The 21,717-nt window shown below is 38.3% G+C and overlaps 1 protein-coding gene across 5 annotated transcripts in view; it reads left to right on the plus strand.

Annotated features, from left to right (window-relative positions):
• The window catches only part of DENND4A (DENN domain containing 4A), a 49,139-nt gene extending 27,758 nt beyond the window's left edge, over window positions 1-21,381 (plus strand). For 4 of the 5 annotated variants that reach the window (XM_014251168.2, XM_088062903.1, XM_088062902.1 and 1 more), the window contains exons 15-32: window positions 2,684-2,817; window positions 3,675-3,810; window positions 4,371-4,577; window positions 4,654-4,782; window positions 5,054-5,198; window positions 7,068-7,187; window positions 8,667-8,807; window positions 9,675-10,771; window positions 11,527-11,737; window positions 12,503-12,597; window positions 13,389-13,564; window positions 13,743-13,889; window positions 14,343-14,550; window positions 14,797-15,051; window positions 15,568-15,685; window positions 16,342-16,504; window positions 17,417-17,481; window positions 17,706-21,381. In XM_014251168.2, the coding sequence (XP_014106643.2) occupies window positions 2,684-2,817; window positions 3,675-3,810; window positions 4,371-4,577; window positions 4,654-4,782; window positions 5,054-5,198; window positions 7,068-7,187; window positions 8,667-8,807; window positions 9,675-10,771; window positions 11,527-11,737; window positions 12,503-12,597; window positions 13,389-13,564; window positions 13,743-13,889; window positions 14,343-14,550; window positions 14,797-15,051; window positions 15,568-15,685; window positions 16,342-16,504; window positions 17,417-17,481; window positions 17,706-17,842 (3,684 nt within the window). In that variant the 3' untranslated portion in view covers window positions 17,843-21,381. Of the gene's footprint in view, window positions 1-2,683; window positions 2,818-3,674; window positions 3,811-4,370; window positions 4,578-4,653; window positions 4,783-5,053; window positions 5,199-7,067; window positions 7,188-8,666; window positions 8,808-9,674; window positions 10,772-11,526; window positions 11,738-12,502; window positions 12,598-13,388; window positions 13,565-13,742; window positions 13,890-14,342; window positions 14,551-14,796; window positions 15,052-15,567; window positions 15,686-15,839; window positions 15,936-16,341; window positions 16,505-17,416; window positions 17,482-17,705 lie in introns of those variants that run through there. The other variant, XM_088062904.1, reaches the window with a different exon arrangement.
• Window positions 21,382-21,717: the final 336 nt, after the last annotated feature.

Consider the following 21,717-nt stretch of genomic DNA (forward strand, 5'->3'; position numbering starts at 1 on the left):
TGTACCACTCTGTTCTGGGACACTGCTGTTTAAGCAGGGTGCAGTTGTCTGGGATTTCTTGGAAAGCAGGTCACCTGCTGTTTGGTGGGAATTGATATTGAAGACAGGTAACTGCTATTCCTCTTTGTGGCTGTTTTTCCATGGAAGTGCAGAAGAGTTAAAAGGAGCTGTTTTGAAAATCAAACTTTACTGAAAACAGTGAAGTTTGAGAGAAATATAAAAGCAGGGTATAATGATATTTAATTCTTTCTATAGCTTTTGCTAGTCTCAATATTTTAGTAGTAACAACTTTCAAAACTCTGCTTCCCCGTTCTATAGCGTGACTTGCAGGTATTCATGGCTTGTAAATTGAATTAATTACAAACATTTCTTTAATGTTGAGTCAATCCTCTAGCTCTGTTAGAAACCTTTCAATGTGTAGTGCTTGCTTTGCCGTGTGCCAATTTGTGCATGAAACAGGAGCTATCCCAGACAGAAATAGACCCCAGTGACTGAACTGCTGAGCAGCACTTGGGTTTCCTCTGTGCTGCAGTTCTTTGGCTGGTGTTAAAAAGGATGTTTATTCAGAGTGCAATGGCTGTGTAAGTGTCAAATTCTGTCTGTTGCATTTCATTTTATAGAATAGTTTGAGGGTGCTGAAGTTGATGCCCTAAACTAAAGTTATCTTGTCTGGGAACTCAGATGTCTCTCAAAAAAGTCATGCTTAGGTTGCTGATGCCACTGTGAGACTGCACATAATCTGTGGAGCTGCTGGAGCTTTCACCTTTTAGAAAAGGTTAAGTAGCCATTTATACAGCTGAAACAGAGACCTGTCTGTTCTTGTGCCAGATATTTTGCTGCTTGATGCTCTGGACAGCTTCTTTCCACTATAAAAAGTGCTTGTGATAGTTTGGTGAGAACAAATTTTCCAGAATGCACATGCACTTCTCTGAGTTCCATTACTGGCAGTGAGGATTTTATTCAGGTTTATTAATGGGACAGCTACTTCTGTGCCAGGGATAATGGTGGGGAAACTGAGGCACTGGCGTTGTAATGCTTTTAGGATTTGCCATGGCTTTAGAACTGCTTGTGAAACTGGATATTCACTGACATGAAGGGAGCAGGTTCCCATCTAGGATTTCTTTGAACAATTATATATTTGCCTCATCTCTTTCCTGCTTCTCCTCCCTGATTTCTCCTAATTTCTGATACTGTTCTTACTAGTAACATACAGAGTCAAAATATGGAAGTATATCAAGGACTGTTGTACCAACTAGAGCTGTGGCCAAGGCCAGATATGAAAATTGAATTGTTCCAGTAAAGCCAATATTTATATTTTAAGTTTTATTAGGTGAACCAGTACCTGACAGGGTTTTGGATGAGAGTGATGTCATGAGTTGAAAAGTGATACAGTGCTTTCTTCTGCGTAGTTACAGACTACTGGCTTGAGACAAATTTTATGTACTGTGAAATTAGTTATCTATAAAATATCAACTTAGCCTTCCCTTGAATAATTTGTGAGAATAGTTTAAGATGAAGAGTAATCCTTTCTATGTTATTTGCTCCTAGACAGCAGCAGCAGATTGTAATTGATTACGCATTTTGTCAACTGAAAGATACAGTGTAATTGTCTCACAAGTTTTCATTTTTCCAGGAATTCAAAAATTACCTCAGTTCGACACACATTTATGCTACCGGCTTTATTGTATTTCACTGGTAAAACTTGTAGCAGTGGGATTTTTACATCCTTAGAAGTATTTAAATTGCAAGTAAGGTTTCGTTTACTGCTGCTTCTCAGGAGCCATATGTTCTTGCTGCTTGGCTGGTTCAATTTGCTAATGCTTTCCATCTGTCTCATGCAGCAAAATGTGTAATTAAGGACACCTCTTTGTATGTTTATCAAACTTTAAATATTCAAGAATTTTACTGAAACTATTTGATATATTTGCACCTCACTGGAGGGAGAGAACTGTGGAATATACTTCTTTTTATACATTAACTCTCTGTTGCCAAACTCTTAAGGCATAAAAACATGCATTCTTGTGTTCCACAGGTTGTTTATTCATTTCTTTGAAGTATTCTACCATTTGGCTGTCATTTGGTTGCCATTTAAACCATTTAAGTAATTGAAATTAGAAAAAGAAAGCTATGCCTGTCTCCCTTTAACTTCAGTAAGATCACACGTTTATATTCCATTCTCTTGAGTGCATGTGTATTTCTGCAGTCTCTGCAAACTGTTGAGACATTAAGTGCTGTGTTATGACTGCAATTGTGGATGGTGCTGGTAGTACTTTTCTCTATGCATCAGACAATTTGATAAAGCTTGGTATTGTTTTCAATGGTTAAAAGAGGGGGGAAATAGCTCTTATTTTCATATTTAAAAATAAATTTCAAGTTACTGCTGCAGTTGGAAACATAGTTCTAGAAATGGTTGTGTTCAAAAGGATTAATCTCTACTTACTACTTAAAATATTTACCTGTAAACAGACAATTCAGACTATACCATTAAACATTGATGATTGGGTTGGGGTGAAGTTCACAAAACCAATGCAACTTATTATTGTCATTATAACTTTGCAAGGTGTCATTGCATTTAAGATGCTGTTCTTTGGAGCTAATGCAGACTCTGTCCTGTTGACCATTCAGCTGTTAACAGCAGGAAGTACAATGCCCCTGGTAACTACTTTTTAACTTCCTCCTCCAGGTAGATATGGACAAAACTGGGGAAACGCGACTTATAGAGCTGGATGAGTCCTACAAGAGTGAGCACACAGTTTTCATAACACCCCCTGAGATCCCTCATCTGCCAAACGGGGAAGAGCACCCTCTACAATACAGGTAGTCTAAGGACACAGCAGGATACCAGCCCAAATCCTGACAGCTGCCCCTGTAGACTTTAATTTCTAGGTTCTTGTGAGAGTCGGGAAATACAGATTTTTTTTCCTGTTCCTTTATGTTGCTCAAGTAAAAGGTGTGTGTGAAATGGCTGTCATAGAAGTTCTTTTGAAGTTTTTATTTTGTGTGTGTACACACAGAAGCAATAATAAGGCTGGTAGTGATCACATTACATTGTGCTGGCTGTTGACACCTTTTGAGCTTAAAGTTGAAATTAGTAGACCCAGTCTGCTGTCCTGCTGTTATTACTAATAATGATACAAAGTGCAGATACTCTTTGGAAAGAGAAGAGTGCATGTTAAAGAATCACTGAAAACTAGTGTTATTAATTTAGTAACTATGTCAGAGGAGTTTGTTGGTTTCTTCATTAATTCTGAGAAATATTTTTAGATCTAATCTGATTTAATCTTTTAGATAGTTTGATATTGTTCCTGTTGATTTTCATAAACCTCAGTCATGTGATACTCACTGGGGACTAAGCCACACAAATTATTTTCTTTTATTAACTAGAATCAATACTAATGCATTTGACACATTAATTAAAGAAAACGCTACGACAGAAAATACATTTATCAATTTAAGTTGTTTACCTGAATAGCAGGTTGATACTGTTTGTGCAGGCATATGAACTCATGCTGAGAGATTGGTGAGCCACTTTGCCAGTGATGTCCTTCAAGGTTTACTTTTGTATTTATTTCCTGGGAAGCCTCTGGTGCAAGTGTGTAGTTGATTCCCTTTGCTATTATGTGACATGTTTGCTTTGGAGCTGACTTACCAGAATTGACATGTTTCTCTTACAGCTATAATGGATTTCCAGTATTAAAGCTAGAATTGTTTGAACGACCTGAAGGATTTCTCACAGTACCAAATAACAAACTGTCCTCAAAAGCCAGTAGCCCCAACAGCCCATCACCAATGTTCAGAAGAACTAAACAGGTACTTGCTGGTGTTTTTGGAGTGTGAGGTGCTTTGGAGGGGGACAGTTTGAGTTTGGCTGTAAAGCCTGACTGGCAGTGGCTGCAGCCTGATGATCTGATCGTCTGATCTAGTGACTGTGGGGTCACTGTTAATTGTTCTTTGGATGTGCTTCTTTCTGCACTATATCCTACAAGAGCCCCTGTACAGGTTGTTGCTTGCTGTGCTGTCCCTGTTCCTTCCCCTTTCTTCACACTGTTCTCCATGAATTTTCCACATCCACTTCTTGGTTGCTTTTAACTGCACAGGGCTTTGAGGGACTCTAACTTTCAAAGTAATAGATACTGAAATGCAAGGTTTTAGCAGTAGAATATTGCACAGTGACTGTTTTTGGTATCACTCTCACTGCTTTCATATGCTTTCCCTCTTTATTTTATTAATAATATGATATTACTGTTAATATTACTGTTGGACAGTTATTAACTAGTTGCACAGATATAATGGTACATGTTCAGTTTTTAACATGTAGCTTTGTGTGGTGTAGATATAAACACACACAAATAATCTGTCTCTCTTTCCAGGAAATTAAATCTGCCCACAAAATCGCAAAGAAGTACTCCTCCATCCCCCAGATGTGGTCCAGGTGTTTGCTCCGTCACTGCTACGGCCTTTGGTTCATCTGCCTCCCTGCCTATGTGAAAGTCTGCCACTCCAAAGTCAGGGCTCTGAGAACTGCCTATGATGTGCTACAGAAAATGCACACCAAAAAAATAGATCCACCTGACGAGGTAAAACAACCCCCAAGACCAGAAGGAGCCTGTGGGTTTGAGGGTGGAGCCAGGGTTCACTGGTGTGTGTTTGCAGGTGTGCTACAGGGTCCTCATGCAGCTGTGCGGGCAGTACGGGCAGCCCGTGCTGGCAGTCAGGGTGCTCTTTGAAATGCAGAAGGCCGGCATCGACCCCAATGCCATCACCTACGGCTACTACAACAAGGTATGATTTAAAGAGGATGGGGGAGAGGACAGAAATACGTTTTTATCCAGGCAGATAGAAGGGAGAAAAATAACAGAGCAGTTCGGGTGTGATTCTGTCATTTTTTTGTAAGTTGAAGAAACACAAGACAGAATCATTTTGTGGGTTTTGGTTTTGTAGGTTTAGAAATTTACTGTATTACTGCCAGTGTAACAGTCTGAAATTTAAGCTACCATTTTCACACCTGACTGTTCCTGAAGATGACTGCTTGATTTTGATATTTCCAAAATAGGCTGTTTTGGAAAGCACCTGGCCTTCAAGCAATCGAGGTGGCTATTTTCTCTGGATGAAAATACGAAATGTTGTCTTAGGAATAGCACAGTTTAAAAAAGCATTGAAAAAGCTACCAGCAAGCACTGCACATACATCTGTTCCTGGTAAAGTATTCACATCCCTCTGGTTTTTTTTGTTGTGCTGATGAGAAAGATTTTTGAAATAAACTTTCTTTTATGAGTTTGATAAAACTGTTTTAGAGGAAAAAACCCAACAGATCCTGCATAATTTTTAAGAAGCAGTCTCTTCTTCTTGCCTTTCAATCTGAAATAGTCTGCTATTCATTTATTGTATCAGCTATTCATGAAAGAAATTGAGACAAAATATGAACCTGAAATTTGTGATAATTATCCTAGATCATCCAATAACCAGTCTTAAAATTGGCCAGCCTTGCCTTTGTTTTCGCCTTTTTTTTCACATTAGCTAAGAGGCAGCTAGAACTAGTCCTTGAGTTTGCAATACTGATTCCAGATTCTGCATACCACCTGCAATGATCGTTTGTTTTTATCTAGAATATAAGTAAAATATGTGAAGCTGTGAATTTCAGGGTTTCCTTCCTTTTCTTTCCAGTAAAGGCTTAGATAATGTGAATATTAAATATGGCCATGCCTGGAAATGATATTTTTTAAAGGTACTACTTTCCATGGTATTTACAACTTCCTGGTAGTAAAGCATGATAGTCAATTTGTAAAGTAGCAGCAATGCAGTTTAGTTTAGTTCAGGCTGACCTTGGAAGACCTTTACAACATACTTTTAAAAATGTGGCTTATCTGACTCAGCTTTCAAAGTCCTTCCATCTAGGACTGTTCTGTGATTCCAAATGTGTACAAATAAATCTTTGTCCTGACAGATAGAACATACATGATGGCCTTATGGCTAGATTATTTCTCTGGACCCCAGAGACTCCAGTCCTCCTTCTGGCTCTATCATTAACCTTATGGATGGCCTTGAACAATTTTGCTTTATTTCTGCCTGTTCTTCATAGAGCTGAGCTTCCTGATAAACCATTTTATTGAGAGCCAGCCATGCAAAGCACGGTACAAGAGCTTAGCAATGTTGGTTGCAACTCAGACCATGTAAACTAAGGAAGTGTAAATAATCCTTAATGAAATAACTGTCACTTATATAATTAATAGCATTTGCTTTTGACATCATCTGATTTTTCAAGCTTACTTTGCATGAAATCTTATAGGTGGAATGTGTGCTGACTCCTCAGGAAATCCAAAAAACTCTCCCATAAATTCCAGAGTATTTTCTTATCTTTGCCATAGCAACAAGGTTTTTACCCTTGTAGTCATTCAGTGCAGCCCCTTCAGAGAAAAGAGGGAAAGGAACTTTAAATTATATTGGACCCTCCTGATTCTGGAGAGAGACTCTGTTAATTACACTTGGGCAGTGTTTTGGCTTGAGAATGACCAGATAAGTGGCTTGAATGTTTGCAGGGGTTTTGGGAGTGATGTTGGTTGTCTGGTTTTATTTTAATCTAGTTTTGCAGACAATACTCGTGTTTGCCTCTGTATTGTTTACATTCTTTTACTTTCTAGAGTAAAACCATGGGAATCACATGCATTAACATTTCTGTTAACATTAATGTTTCTGAGAAACATTTTACACTAAAAAGAAACCATGTTTAGATGCCTCTTGGAGTTCTTGAAGATACGACCTTTTGATCAAATTAACCAGGCAACAGAATTAAAGTCAACACTGCTTTAATTCAGTATTTAAAAAGAAATGTTGCCCATTACTCCTTTAATTTCATCCTCTAAAGCATCACTTCAGTGTTTATACTGTAATAAGCCAATCCTTTTTCTCTTCTTTTTCTTTTTTTTGGTGGCACAATGTTCTCTGTTAATTGGAATATTCTTGATAAGAGGCCTTTTAATTACTGTTGGTATTCAGTTTATTCCCCTGAACAGTGTCACATTATTAAATACCATAACTGCCTTTATTCTGATGTTGCTCTGCACTGATAGGGGCACTTTCAGACACTGCCAATAACACATCACTCAAAGAAGAAGCCAAGCAAGGGAAAACTTGTCTTGAAGACATCCAAGAACAAAAGGAGGACAAGAGAGAGAGTGACTCCAGTTCTCGTACGTATCTTGTGAATACAGATATCTGGTTCATTGGGGATAAATAAGGATTCCAGCAAAAGCTAAGTGGGACAGCTGATTTCTCACAGTGAGTGTGTGTGATAATGCCAGCTTATGTCACCGCCTAAAGTTCTTTATGTGTAATTTTCTGGATGTCTAATGGTTTCATTTGGAAAATTACAGTTCTTTTTTCTCTCCTGTTTCAAATAAGTGATAATGGGAGCATAAAGGCTTAATGATAATTATAGCCTAATGTTTTTGTCTTTTCAAAAAATGAAATTGCCTCATAGGCATGATCTACAGAAAAGCGTTTTCTACCAGTCTGGTTTCTTTATAAATCCTGTAAGAGGAGAGCAGCTGAAATTTTGCAAGACAGGGAGCTCTAAATTTCCCAGCTCCTTGGAATTCTCAAAGTTTGGGTGATAGATCAGAATGGGAAGGGTTTTTTCTTCAGGTTTTGCATCTGCTGCTCTTGTTTCCTTCAAATGCAGTTGAAAAGCATCAACTTCATGCAAGAACATAGAAGATCAGATTGTGTAGTAAAGTTGTATAATATAAGCACTACAGATTCCCATGTATATTCATAGTAAATGTTCCCCTAGTAATAGAATTGTTTAAATTTTTCAGTGGGCTTTCTCCTACTAGTTGGGTTAGCTTATCCCATTGTCAAGTGATACAAAAGTGTGAGAAAATATGGAATTAGATAAGTTGCTTCAGTGTTTTCACCACAAGCTTCCTTCCAGCACTAGGATTTTTTTCTTCAATTTGCTTGAAAAGCTGTCTTGCTCATGATCATAAGGACATACATGTAAGACTTACAGACAAGTTTACTTAGGTTTAATAAAACAATAAAACTTTTGAGAATGCAGAAAATTTGAATTCTGCCTAATTTATTACCTTTGGCCATGGTTAAGACATTTGTGGCTCTAATAATATGGTGTACTAAAACACTTTGCACTTCTGAAACAACTTTATTATTGAGTTGCCTGAAATCCCTTAGAGAAGTAATTCTCTATTTTGGATAGTCACCTGCAGTGGAATTTTTGTTTCATATCTAGAAGAGTTGAATAGGAATATTCACATTTACTTAATTTCTCCTGTGTAGTCCTGGGGAAAATGAGATCTGTGTGAAGCTGAGCTCTTGCAAAGGCAGGAGAAAAATACTCTTACACCTTTTCTGTTCAAGTGAACAAGGGTGGTCTTAATCTTCACAACCACCACATATTTTGGAATGATTTTTGGGCTCTGTGTAGAGAAGCTTATGGAACTTCTAGCTTTTAGAACATTCCAGAAGTAATGCTGGGAGTTAAATTTCCTTAATGAGAAGCTGTGCCCAGGCAGATATCAGCCTGTGCATCATGGGATGGGTGCAACAAGGTGTCACTTAACCCTGTGTGAGGTGTCCAGTAGGTAATGGGGACTTAAGATTTAAGGGGTGTTCCTTGGATTCTACAAAACTCTGTCCTTTTCTGTCTGCAGTGTCTGAAGTGGAGAGCACAAAAGGGAGTGGGGACTGCTTGCCCAAACTGAATTACCAGAACTCCAAGAATGACAAAACCACTTCCAGCATCGTGCGGCTCAATGGCACCGTTGATAATACCATGGCAGAAGGGAGCAGAGGTGAGTGCAGGGGGAATACATACACATCTAATTTGTTACTAATGAGCTCTGAATTGTGTTCCTAAGTTCTGCTGTCCACTAAACTTGTAGTATTTTATTGCTGCAGTAGCAGTGGCTGATGAAAAGTGGAGGAGGGATAAGTTTAGGTTGGAATTAGTATATGCTGTGTCAGGAAGATGGATGGGAATATTCCGCATTTCCAGTTTTTTTCTTGTTTCTGCTGTAATTAACATCTGCTTACAAATTATCAAAATCTTGGGGGTTTTTTCCTTATAACATCCAGGAAGTAATAAATTTCTTCAAGATGGACAAGGAGTTTTTATGCAGTAAAATTAAAAAGACACTTTCATACATTTTCATGAGTCTTTAGTAATGTCAGATCTGGTTATTGTAATACTGTCAGCAATGCTTGAAATATTTTAATATACTTTAAAGTCTGCATCTTTATGCACTGGCAAAACAATGGAGGTTTCTCTGACAATAATTCCTTTTGTTGGCTCTGTTTCTAAATCATGAGGTTACAAAGTGATGCTTTTTTTTTTGCAATTTCCTCAATACCTGTGCTATCCTTAGCTTTCAAGCCTCGTAGTAATGTCTTCAAAAGGGGGATGTAAATACAGCTGAGGCTTGATGATGTCTCTCAAAATGCTCTTTAGGTTGTATGATTTTACTCCTCTTAAGTGTTTTATTGTCTGTCCCTTCCTAAAAGTTATGGCCATAGTCAGCTCAACATTTCAACCTCTACCACAACACAGTGAATTCCATCTCTGTGTTGCAAAATGTTTGAAAGATGAGACAAATTTGCATTCTTTTGTACTTTGGTTTAGTTTTCTTGTACAGCAACAAATAAAGCACCTTTTTTTTCAGAGAGTTCTGTAGGGTTGCTGTTTACATCATCTTTTGAGGATGCCAATGAAGCAGAAGTTATAAAAAGTAAATCCTTAAGAAAGAGACATAAAAGTGCAGTGGAAGCTGACTTAAGGGAGATGCCGTGGGAAAGCAGGAACCGGAACCTGAGTGGAGATGGCTTGGTAGGACTCATGATAAACAGAATCAACCAGGAAGCAAACCCTGGAGAAATCGTTGAAAAACTGGGAGCCGATGCCAAAATTCTATCTAGTGCATTACAGAAAAGCATAAGGCCAAAAACTCTTAATATCAGATCTTCCTCTTTAGAGTCAAAGAGAGAAAGCCTGGAGAAAGAATCCAGTGATGAAGATGCAGCCTTTGATTGCAGTTTTACAGATAAAACAGAGTCTCCTGTTATCTTTGATCTGGAAGACCTGGATGCAGAGCCTGAAACACCAACAGCAGTGAAAGCAGCTTCCAGTGAAAAATCTAAAAGGTTGCAAAGAAAGAGCAGCTTTCCAGTAAAGCCAGTTGAAAAAACAGATGTTGAAACTGGATTTGATCCATTGTCTCTGCTGGTTGCTGAGACAGAGCAGCAGAAAGAGGAGGAGGAGGATGATGATGACAGAAGTGTTTCTACTCCATCTGCAAGAAGAGATTTAGCTGAAGAAATAGTCATGTACATGAACAACATGAGCAGCCCTTTGTCCAGTCGTGCCCCAAGCATTGAGCTGCAAAAACCCTTTGATGACAGAAATGTGAATAAGAGGAGCCCAACTATTATCCAGCCTTGTAGGAGGTCCAGCCTTCCCCCAAACTCCCCAAGGCCGCCCAGTCTTACCAAATCCAAGAGTTACCACACAAAAAATGATGAAAGGCCAAGGGACAGGCTTTGGTCTTCCCCAGCTTATTCCCCAAACAGCCCAGCCAGGGAGCAGCCCCAGGACACAACCAGTGCATTGACACTTGTGTCATCACCATCATTCAACTTGGACACGCTGCTAACCCCTAAGTTTGATGTTCTGAAAAGCAGCATGTTCTCTGCTGGAAAAGGGGTTGCAGAGAAAGCAAGCAAGTGGTACTCCAAATTCGCAATGTATGCCGCATCTGCAAAGGTAAATGTTTATTAAGGACCTATAAATTAAGGAAAAATCTTTGCAAACATTTAATTACTGATTCACATGTGATGAATCCCTTGCATGACGTGTCATTGTAGACTATGTACATTGTTTTAATCATGTCTGATATACTAGAACCCTAATTTTAATACCCTGAATGAAGTTTTAGTCTAGCTTGGGTTCTGAATATATTTAATGGCAGAACATAAGTGTGTTGACAGAACAAAGATTGCTCTGGCTTTCCTTCTTAACCTAAGGAAGAAACACTTATATAAACAAATACTGGTTTGAAGTTTTTATTGCTTTTATGAGTAAGGGGAAATCTGGTTGTGTTGTTGCCAAAATAATTTAAAGCTAGTTTTGATCTGAGGTCATTTGTTAGAATGTTGGTTGCTGCTACCAATTCAAACCAAAGCTACTTTTGTTCCCAGTCCTTGGGAATGAAGAGAGACATTTGCCTTGTCTGTCCTAATGTATTCCTACATTAGGGTGAAAAAGTTATAGGAAATAAGATGGTTATGATTTCACTTAATTATTTTTGTTAGGAGAATACTTAAAAAATAATCCTGGTGTAGCTGTTTAACCTAGAGTGGGATTTGCCTTGTCTTGCATCAGTTCTGAACACAGTTCTGTGATCCTCCAAGGAGGGAGGGTCATGCCTGAAGTTTACTGAGACAAAGAAGACTGCCCCTTTTTTTTGGAAATAGTTTTGCTTTCCTTTAATTTTCTCACTGGAACTTTTCTGTTCTCAGGATCAAAATTCAGACCGAGCAAGTGTTTCATCTCTTGGAGCTCTGGACTCAGAATCTACTTCGCTCACTGATGAAGATGTCTGCAATGATTTTGAAAGTGCTTCTCCTCAGGAGAACACCACATCAGAAATTAAGGGAATTAGCATCAGCAAGACAAGCCTGGAAAGCTCAGCTTCCCATGATAGTTCAGCTAAGCAATTTGACCAGTGTGGTAAGAGACAGCTTTTGCATGGCATTCATCAACCTGAACAAAAACATTCCTGTTTTAAAAGTTGTTCTTTCATAATTCTCAGTTTAGGATCACCCTAGTCGTTAGTCCTTTTTGTGGAAAAAGTAAATTTTCTTCTACTACCTGAAAACACTTACTCAAATAGGAAACCCTTTGAGTCCTTGAGTATTCATGTAAACACCTTAATTGTGTAAGTTGTACAGCTCCAGAAAACATCCATGAGAACATTGTTAACTTCATTAGTCTGGTTCTATTTTCTAAAAGTAGTAAAAATACTTTTTAAAAAATCTGTTATAATTTTCCAGAAGCTGCTGTTGAATCTGATTATCAGACAGACTGTAGTTTTGTTTTTTTTTTCTAATCTGTACTGGCTAATTGTTCATGACTTTTGTATCACTTTCTGATGTCATTTGGGGTACAAACAGCATCTCTTGTCCTTCCCTAATTTTTGTCCACACAGAGAGTGTGGTCATGAATTACTTAAAATTTGTTTCCGAGCTACCAACTGTTGTTAACAGAGAAAAGTGAACATATGGAAATTGTTTGTTGGCTGCTTTTTTTTTTTTGCCTTGGTTGGTGTTGGGCAGATGGCAGCCTCACACTCCACAGTTCTGTACCAGTGTATCTCATTTGTTGCATCTTCTATCACACGTTTTATTTTAACTGCAGTATTGTTTGAGCAGAAAAACAGGGTGCTAAAAATGTATTTTCTGAATAACTAGTACCTTGGGTTTCTTCTGCTAACAGGTTCTCTTTCCAAGTTCCCTTTACCTGACAAATCAGAGTTGGTGTCTTCCTGCAGCACCAGCAGTACCAGCGTGTTCCAGAACTACGCCATGGAGGTACAGGATGATTTACTGATTTAATTGATGGACTTTGGAGCATGTGTCTTTAAACATGAATATTATCTCTATCTCTGGTAAAGTTCAAAGCTTCAAACTAAGACACTGAAAGACAGATGGATATTTCTGTGACAAAGTAGATTTAATTTCAAATCCTGCTCTAGAAAGGTCTTTATTTCAGTCACATCTTTTGATCCTTAAAGCTTCACTTCTCAAAAGTTTGCTATTGGATGCAATTGAATTCAGGCATCTAAATCCCTTGTGGAGATAAATTTGTTCAAAGTGAAAATACCAAATCTGAAGTAGCACTTGATGTTTAAAAATACAGAAAAGAGAACTACCTATTTCTTGGTGTGTCTTCTAGTAAGATCACGTCTCTTTTCACTGTTAGGCTGGTTTGGGGGCTTTTCATTATTTTCTTTACTTTTTCTCCCCCTCCACTGGATTTAGGTTAATGACTGTTCATTTTCACCTTATTTTTTTTCCCCCCCATTTCTATAATACTGACAGTCACTACAAAAGTATGTTTAAATTCTAATCATAATTTATGTAGCTGCATAAATATTCCTTTACTTTTATGCTCACACATTACAGATAACGCGTTATTGTTAAATATAATACTATTAAACAACTGGTTGATTTTAATCTGAGAAGCAATAAGAGGATGAACTTGTATGCAAATGGGAGGAATATTCAAAGGGCAAAGATTTTGGCTGTATTTTTTAGTGCTTTGTGACACGAAAGTAGCTTTGGGAATGTGTTCTAGTGAGTTCTGTTCCTGCCCTGTGCAGGTCCTCATCTCGAGCTGTTCTCGGTGTCGGACTTGTGACTGTTTGGTTCATGATGAAGAAATCATGGCAGGCTGGACAGCAGATGATTCAAATCTCAATACCACGTGTCCCTTCTGTGGCAATTTATTCCTGCCTTTTTTAAGCATAGAAATCAGAGACCTTCGGCGGCCTGGACGGTAATAACAATATTTGAAGTTTCCTCACTTTTAAATGCTCATATTGGAAATGGAGCTTTTTTGTTTGGGATTTAGGTTATTTGGGTTGTCTTTGGTTTTCTGGGGTTCTTTTGTTGGTTTTTTGGGGGTTTTTTGGCTTTTTTTTGGATAATATTAAGCTTTTGATTTTCCCCTGCAGGTATTTTCTGAAGTCCAGCCCTTCTACAGAAAATATGCAGTTCCCATCCCTTTTCTCCAATCAGAGTGGGAAGTCCTGTAACACCACAGCCACTGTTGGCCTCACTACATCCCTGATGTCTGTCCAAGAGGATATCAATTCAAATAGGTAAATGTGCATTTCTTGCCTAGGAATTCCTCAGCTTCACTGTGCATATGCATGTATTTTAATCAACAGAAATAAATTTATATTCTTTGAAGAGGAGAGATGGATTTGAGAGAGGATCTCTCTGCTGCCTCTCCCATATCTCTCAGCTGGCCACATCATCCTTTCTCTGCCTGATACACACCATTTCATCCCTAATATAGAAATTCATGTTGGTATTTGTAATTCTGCAAGTTTTATGAACTCTTTTGAGGATATTTGTGTTCATCATCAGTGCAAGGGGGAATAAATCTTGCACTGTAACATGAATGAGTGTGGTGACTGACAAGGCAGAATTCAAACTGTCAGGTCCATTATTTCCAGTTTATTTCTATCTGTTTGTGTACATGTTGGTGCACTCAGAGTAAAACAGAAGGCCGAGATTCTTTTTTTCTTCTTTTTTTCCCTCTCCTCTAGCAAATCTAAGCAGCATGACAGTGTTTATGCCAGAAGTATCCAGATCCCCTCAGGAAGAAGACAAAATGCCTCTGGGTCAGAATGTACAAGTCATCCTGTAGCAAGGAGCATCAGTACTTTTGGTCCTTTGGAAGAAGATAAGGAAAACCAGAAGATCAGCCATATCATTCCTACTGGTAGCCTGCCTGCTACTTTGCAAGGACCAACAGTGTGTAGTTTTTCTACCTTAAAAGTCTTTTTTTCCTGTTTGCCATAGATTAGATAATATGTAAAAGCATTAACCTTCCTAAATTACAGTAAATGCTAGGTTGTATTATTTAAACTAATACTAGCTGAAGCTTTTAGATTTTGGTGTGTGTGTCATAGGGCACAAAAGCATTTATAAGACCTTGAAAAGACAGTTACATTCATTACATTAGTTACAACTAATGGCATTTTTTCTCTGTTACTGCAGGATTCCCTGGGCCTGGAATGGCGCTTGCCTAGTCCTGATCCTATAACAGTTCCATACCTCAGTCCTCTCGTTGTATGGAAAGAGCTTGAAAGCTTACTTGAAAATGAAGGGGATCATGCAATAACAGTGGCAGACTTTGTAGATCATCATCCCATCGTGTTCTGGAATTTGGTGTGGTATTTCAGGCGCTTGGACTTGCCCAGCAACTTACCAGGATTAATACTTTCTTCTGAGCACTGCAATAAGAACTCCAAGGTATGGACTCTGATAGGAAACACTGACATATGAGAAATGGTTGTTTTCCCATATAGGAAACCATTACATGACTCAGTAACTCTTTAGAAATATGTCTTGCACTATGCTGAGCCCAGTCCTGAATTGGTAAAGAATGTGTCAGCTGAGGGAAGATATTCAAAACTCCGGAACATGTGTTCAGCAGTCCTTGTGAGGGGCCAGTGTTTAGCTCTTACTCATCCCACTGCAATTTGTGATCCTCAGTTTCAAGAAGGATAAAGTTACTAGTCAGTTTTGTTGCTATTTGAGTAGCTAAGCAGTAGAAGGAGGAAATTTAGATTTTAGGACTGTAGAAAATAGGCAAAATACTCATTTGCCATGTCACTAATGATCTCATTCAGATTGAACTTTCTGTATGTAGTTTCAATAGCAAAGCTTTTTTACCATGAGACCTAGAGATGTGAAGATACATGTTAAATACAGAACTCCTTTGTCATGACTTTGTAATAAAATGCCTTTGTGCATTCTCCTGTTCAGATTCCACGGAACTGTATGTCAGAGGACAGTAAATATGTTCTTATTCAGATGCTATGGGACAATATGAAATTGCATCAGGATCCGAGGCAGCCTCTGTATATTCTGTGGAATGCTCAGAGTAAGTTTTCTTTCTTGTGGATTTTGGTGGTATTTTTTAAGAACACCTCTCATTCTGAGCAACTGAAGCATGTGTGTTGAGAAAAGATGTCTTTGTGGATAGTTCACACGAGCTACAATACAGATTTTTGATCATACTGCTTTTTGTCTTGCAGGTCAAAATCGCACTCTTTTGTTTGAGAGTGAGTGTTCAGTTTGGTGTTGCTATTCTCAGTTTGGGTGACTTGTTTTGGGAGGGAGGTTCTGTGCTTAGCAGTAAACTGCTTGAACAAGTTTTAGTTTTCCGGCATTTCTGTTTCAAATCATTGACTGGTATTGCCAATGGCTTTTGCTTCACTGGGATGGGAGGAATGAGAGGGAATACGTTTCATTGATGCTGTTCATCCACTTAGCTCATGTTCTTATTTTTAGAATTTGCTTTCTCAGAGTTTTGTTGCTGGTGTTGGATCACACACCTGAAAATAGTTCATGGCCCATTGCATCTGTTGAGTTTTCTTATGTGCTTTTTGTGTTCTACATTGACAGTTTTTTGACTTGATGTTTTGTTCACTACATACCTGTCAATATTTTCACAGATTCTATTGCCTTTTTTTAACGACTCTGTACTTGCTACACAAAGAAGCTATTTATTCTTACACCCTTTCTAATGTTTTTCAGCCCAGAAGTACCCAATGGTCCACTTATTGCAAAAAGATGATGACTCCTTTAACCAGGAGCTCTTGAGGAGTATGGTGAAAAGCATTAAGATGAATGATGTGTATGGACCAATGAGTCAGATCCTGGAGAGGCTCAACAAGTGGCCACATATTAAAAGACAGAGGTAAGACCACCAACATGCCTAGCTGGAGCAGAGTTGGGCAATAATCAGCTTATTAATATGAATTATATTTTCCTAGTCTGTTTTTTTAAAGAAGAAAGCACTGTTTTTCACCAATGTTCTCAAATTTATCACTTTGGAAGAATTTTTTATGGTAACTTCCACCAACTTAGTTTCTCCATTATTTTTCTTTTTACTTTTTCCTCTCACCCTCCCCTTTACAGCCACCTCTTTTTCTAACCTCTGAGCAATGGGAACTAGGGATTGTGTATATATGTGTATATTTTGTTATTGAATGTTATTCATAAATCAGTAGGTGTTTTAAAATAAAAACCCTACACTTGTTTCTAGGGTATATGGGTAGATTTGGGGTTTGTTTTCAAGTCTTCTGTAGAGGGCAGAAAAGGAGCTGAGAGGTTATGTCTCATATTTAGACAGGTTTTTTTTCCATTAGCAGTGGAATTGGTGAACGTTAATTCCTGTGAATCTTCATTTCTTGCCTGGATTTACTGATTTATACAAGGGTATACAACAGGCTTGTCAACAGCTGGAGCATTGACAAGGTGTTTATTTGCTTGTCTGCCTGCTTTTTCAAGCTAATGTGAAAATTCAGAAAAGCAAATTCCTTGCCTGGTGAAATTTTGTGGAATTTGGTTGAGTGTTTAAGTGTGTGTTTCTTTCTGCATGCAACTGGTGCAACTTCCAGGGGACCTACCATGGGTGATGTCCATATGTGGGGAGTCCAGAACATTCTCCAGAGCTCAGAAATGACAATATTTTGAAGGCACAACCAGGAATTATGTTCAAAATGCCTCTTTTTAATAAGTTGTCTTTAAATGCTTCAATCTATTTTTAAAAGAGATTGTCTTGTGCTGTATCAGTGCAGTATATAAATTTGGGCTTTTACCATTTCAGGAGCCTTTACAGAGAAATACTGTTTCTTTCACTTGTTGCCCTGGGAAGAGATAACATTGATATAGGTGAGTTCTGCCAACTATTCAAATGAGCACAGCTGATGAATTTATGTGAACTTAGTTGTTCAGCTTCCAGAAAAAACAATCTGTAGATTAGATGTGTGCCACTCTGTAGTAAGTGCCAAATAAAAAGGACTTTACTTTTATTTTGTGCTGATAAATGCAGCTGTCGTGGCATTTGGGTGATGTTTTTGAGCTTGGTATCTAAAGTTGTTTTTCCCTTCCTGCAGATGCTTTTGACAGAGAGTACAAAATGGCCTATGATCGTCTCACCGCTAATCAAGTGAAGAACACTCATAACTGCGATAGACCACCGAGCACTGGAGTGATGGAATGCAGAAAGATTTTTGGAGAACCATATCTTTAAATATACCTGGCTAAAGAGGTGATATCTATGACGTATCTCTGTGTAAAATAACCACTTCAGTCACAAGGAACATCTCAGTCTTCAGTGTTCAGGAACGTGTGTGCGATGGACTGTGGCAGGAGGCCTCGGGAAATTCGGCCTGGCTGCAGTTGTGGAGATGGACAGAGAGCAAAATGGGCCAAATATTATTTCCCTGTCCCTTGTCCTTTCTGGAAATCGGTGTGTGGAGAGGCAGGTTCTAAACAAAATCAGTTCTCTGACTTGGGACAACATATTACAGCTCCCTTAAAAAAAAAAAAAGTAACAGGTGGACAGAAACAATGCACTGAAACTAATGTGAGCGAAGGAAATTCTTCAGAATCTATTGTTTACATAGAATATTCATGATGTTATGAAGAGCATACAAAGTTGTATTATACATATTTTAAATTGTTTATAGTAAGTTGATATTTTTTTAATTTTTTTAAATTACTGGAGTGAATTTTAAACGGACTTGCTGCAGAAGCAATACAGTGCTTATTTTTTTTGCAGTACACTGCTATTTATAGTAACATGTCCAGTTACTTTCTGAAGAATGATTTGTTTTTAAAGCAGAATAGAAAATGTTAACCTTCACCTAGACAGTACTGGAGATCCAGGATTTCTCTCATGCACACTTGGAAAACGTGTTACCACAGCAATCAGAAGGAAGGTATGGTAAATTTTGCAAAACTCTAACAAATACACTGATGTCTCTGTGAAACACTTCTATAGAAATCTCCTCTTCCTCTCGTGTTCCCTTCCCTCCCCACTCCCTAGGAAAGGGAAAACACATTGAAGAGTCCTATGGATGTTGTTTTGGAATCAGCCCATCTCAGCTGCTGGCATTTGTTAGTGTGGCCTCATTCCAGATGTGCCAGCCTGCAGTGAGTTCTCCAGGAACATGCAGGGTTCAGTCTCAGTGGTTGTGTTTAAAACACTCAGTACAACACCACATAATGCCCATCCAAAACTTCTAACTCAAGTACATCCAGAAAACTTGCTACAGGGAATTACAGGGAATGTAACTTATTGGGGCATATTGTGCTTAGTTAAACATACTTGGAATGTTTGGTCTTTGTTTCACAGGTAAAACAACTTTTTTTTCTTGGAAGAAAACTACTAAATCAATCCTTGTGGTGGAGTCATGGCTTTTGCTTCTTGTTTTTTTTGTTCTAGAGATTTAAAAAATGTTCTGTGCTCTGTCACATAGCAACTCCTCACCAGAAGGTAGGCTACAGGGAAAATATCAGAAGTCTTGCATGGAGGTGGGAAAACAGACTTGAACGGTATAAAACACCCTAAACAAATTTAAATAATGCTTTAACAAATAGCTTTATTTTAAGTAATCTTAATGATTTTCTATTTTTATTTAAGTTGTTACTGTTATAATACTTCCAAATATTCAACTATTACATTAGATTTCATATTGCAGTCTGCCTACCAGTAGGTGTTTTTAAAAACATCTTTGGTTAGCAAGTATCATAAACCAGCAATACTTAGTTAGGCAGGAAGGTAATAAACCTTAAAGCTCACAGATACTTTAAGTGAAATAGAGCAAGCCTTAGAGGCATAAATGAAAAGTGATGCTGCTATGAAGCTCTGTAACCTCCTCCCTGACCTCTGTAGAGTTGTAAGAAGAAGCTGCCCTAAGAAGAAAGGATTTAAAACATGTAGAGCTGCAGGTATGTGCTGATGATAATTGCAGGATGTAGTCTTGGATACAGCTCCCATCGGGTAATGCCTCTTCTCTAACATGCTGCTAATTATGTAGCTGACCTTTTTGAAAGTATCCCCCCACCTGAGGTGGAACTAGCAGTGCTACACTTACCACATCTTTCACATTTAATTTATTTTAACAATTTGTGATGCTCTTTTGTACTGCCACGCTTGTACAGTATCCTTTGTGCATGAAATGGAGCTCCTTTTTTCACCCAGGTACATGGTAGAGATACCCTCTTCATTCCTCTGAACTATTGTAAAATAAACAGGCTGTTTTTGAACACATTCCCTGTAAGTACCCCTTAGTGTGCATGGCTGCTCTGCTCTGTGCAGTAGGAATGCTGCTTACTTACCATGGAAATCTTGCCTGCAGTAGTTGCTGTACTTAGGCTCCTATCTGGGTGTGCCGTGAGGAAGGTTGTGTTCCCTGCAGTTCTGTTTCCCACTGGGACAGCCACTGTTCTATAGGACCTTCAAGCCATGAAACGATAGAGAGCAAGTGCTTTTTCCAGAGCTGCTGTGGGGTGTTAGAGGGGCTGAGCTATGACCCAGCTTCCTACTCCCATCCCGGGGTGGCTGAAGAGCTGAGCCCGCTCCCCAAACCCAGGACACGGCGCAGGTGTGGGGGCAACACTGTCACACGTGGCCCTTCCTCCATCCTAGTCCCAGCCTCCTTGTAAGGACTTCCAACTGCCTCCAGACTTATAAACCCAACCAGTTTCACTTCTTTCCAACATCCCCCAGCACTGTCAGGGAGTGGATACTGCCCTGGGAGCAGGGCTGTCCGTGCAGCCTTCACACAATCCCTCTGTTCCTGCATCCCCAGCGTGGCTCTCCTGAAGCGTTGCCAGTGTTAATTTGGGTGTGCTTTTAAATTACTCTATCATGTAGTAGTTCATCAAGTGAAATCATTATACTTAATGAATTGTTTTATAAAGTCTGTTGCAAGTCAGTCCACTGTAGAAATATATAAAAATAGAGTTGGAATAACAACATACTATAAGTGGGAAATTTTCTTCATTTAAGTCATAACGTTCCAAACCTATCCTGAGGTTGACAATTTTTAAGCATCATACAATTCAGTGTTGAAACAGTTTTCAAATATCACTGTCCTTTATTAGAAAAGCAATTTGACTATATTTTCCAATATCACAAAGATAAATAAAATATTTGAGACATATTTTCAATTTAAAATTTTGTATGAACTGAATTTTCTCCTTTTGTGTACTAAATAATGCTAATGTCCAAAATCTTAAACAAAGGTTTTACATTTGCAGTGCAATATATATTTTCCTTTACTTATGGTTCCACTGGAATAATTATTGGAGATGAAATACTGAAATGTGAATAGAAATTGTGCTGTTTCTCTGACACTGCTGTGTCCCATTTGAGAAAGTTTGCTGTTGGTACAGTTACAGCCTTATGAATTTGACTTCCACTGGCAAATTAAATGATTTATATCCCAAGAAAGAGAAAATTCCTGCATGGTAAAATCTTAGTGTAACAAATGGGAGATGCAAATAGTAATAATAGAGAGGGGTATTTCTGGATATTATCTCACTGGGATTTAAAAATGGTACTTTGTTAGTCTGCAAGCAGCACTTTTTAAATGAATGGTTGTAGATTTGTAAATATGTAATGTTTAAATTTTATTTACCTAAACCCAGTATGTTGGATGTTTGCTTTGGTTTGTAGTTCCTTTAAAATATGCAAAGTCAGTGTTCACAATGTTAAGGTTTTTTTCTGTCTCATCCAAAAAAAGAAGTTTTACAGTGAGTCAATAAAAAGCTTAAAATCTTTCTGGTTATTTTCATTAACATTTTATTAGATTGATTAGAGTGACAGAAACGTCTGCAGCTCTTAACCACATTGTGTGCTCCCATGAGGTGTTAACAATAAACCTCTCAGGTATGGTGATGTCACTGGTGTTTTTTCATCTTGTTTATGTAGAAGTCAGTGCTAACAAGAATTATTGCTGGTTAAATAATCTGTAGCTGTCAGAGATTAGTGTCTGGATGAAAACAAGCCCCCAGCATTCAACTCCTTGTTGTATTTGATTGCTTTAATCTTGATTAGAGGTAATGTGGTGTTCTAACCCCGAGTCTTGTTGCAGCAAGATGTAAACCCAGGTGCCA

The sequence above is a fragment of the Pseudopodoces humilis genome, chromosome 16 (assembly GCF_049639895.1).
Source record: "Pseudopodoces humilis isolate 2021_Gansu_Grassland_sample_001 chromosome 16, ASM4963989v1, whole genome shotgun sequence".
NCBI lineage: Eukaryota > Metazoa > Chordata > Aves > Passeriformes > Paridae > Pseudopodoces > Pseudopodoces humilis.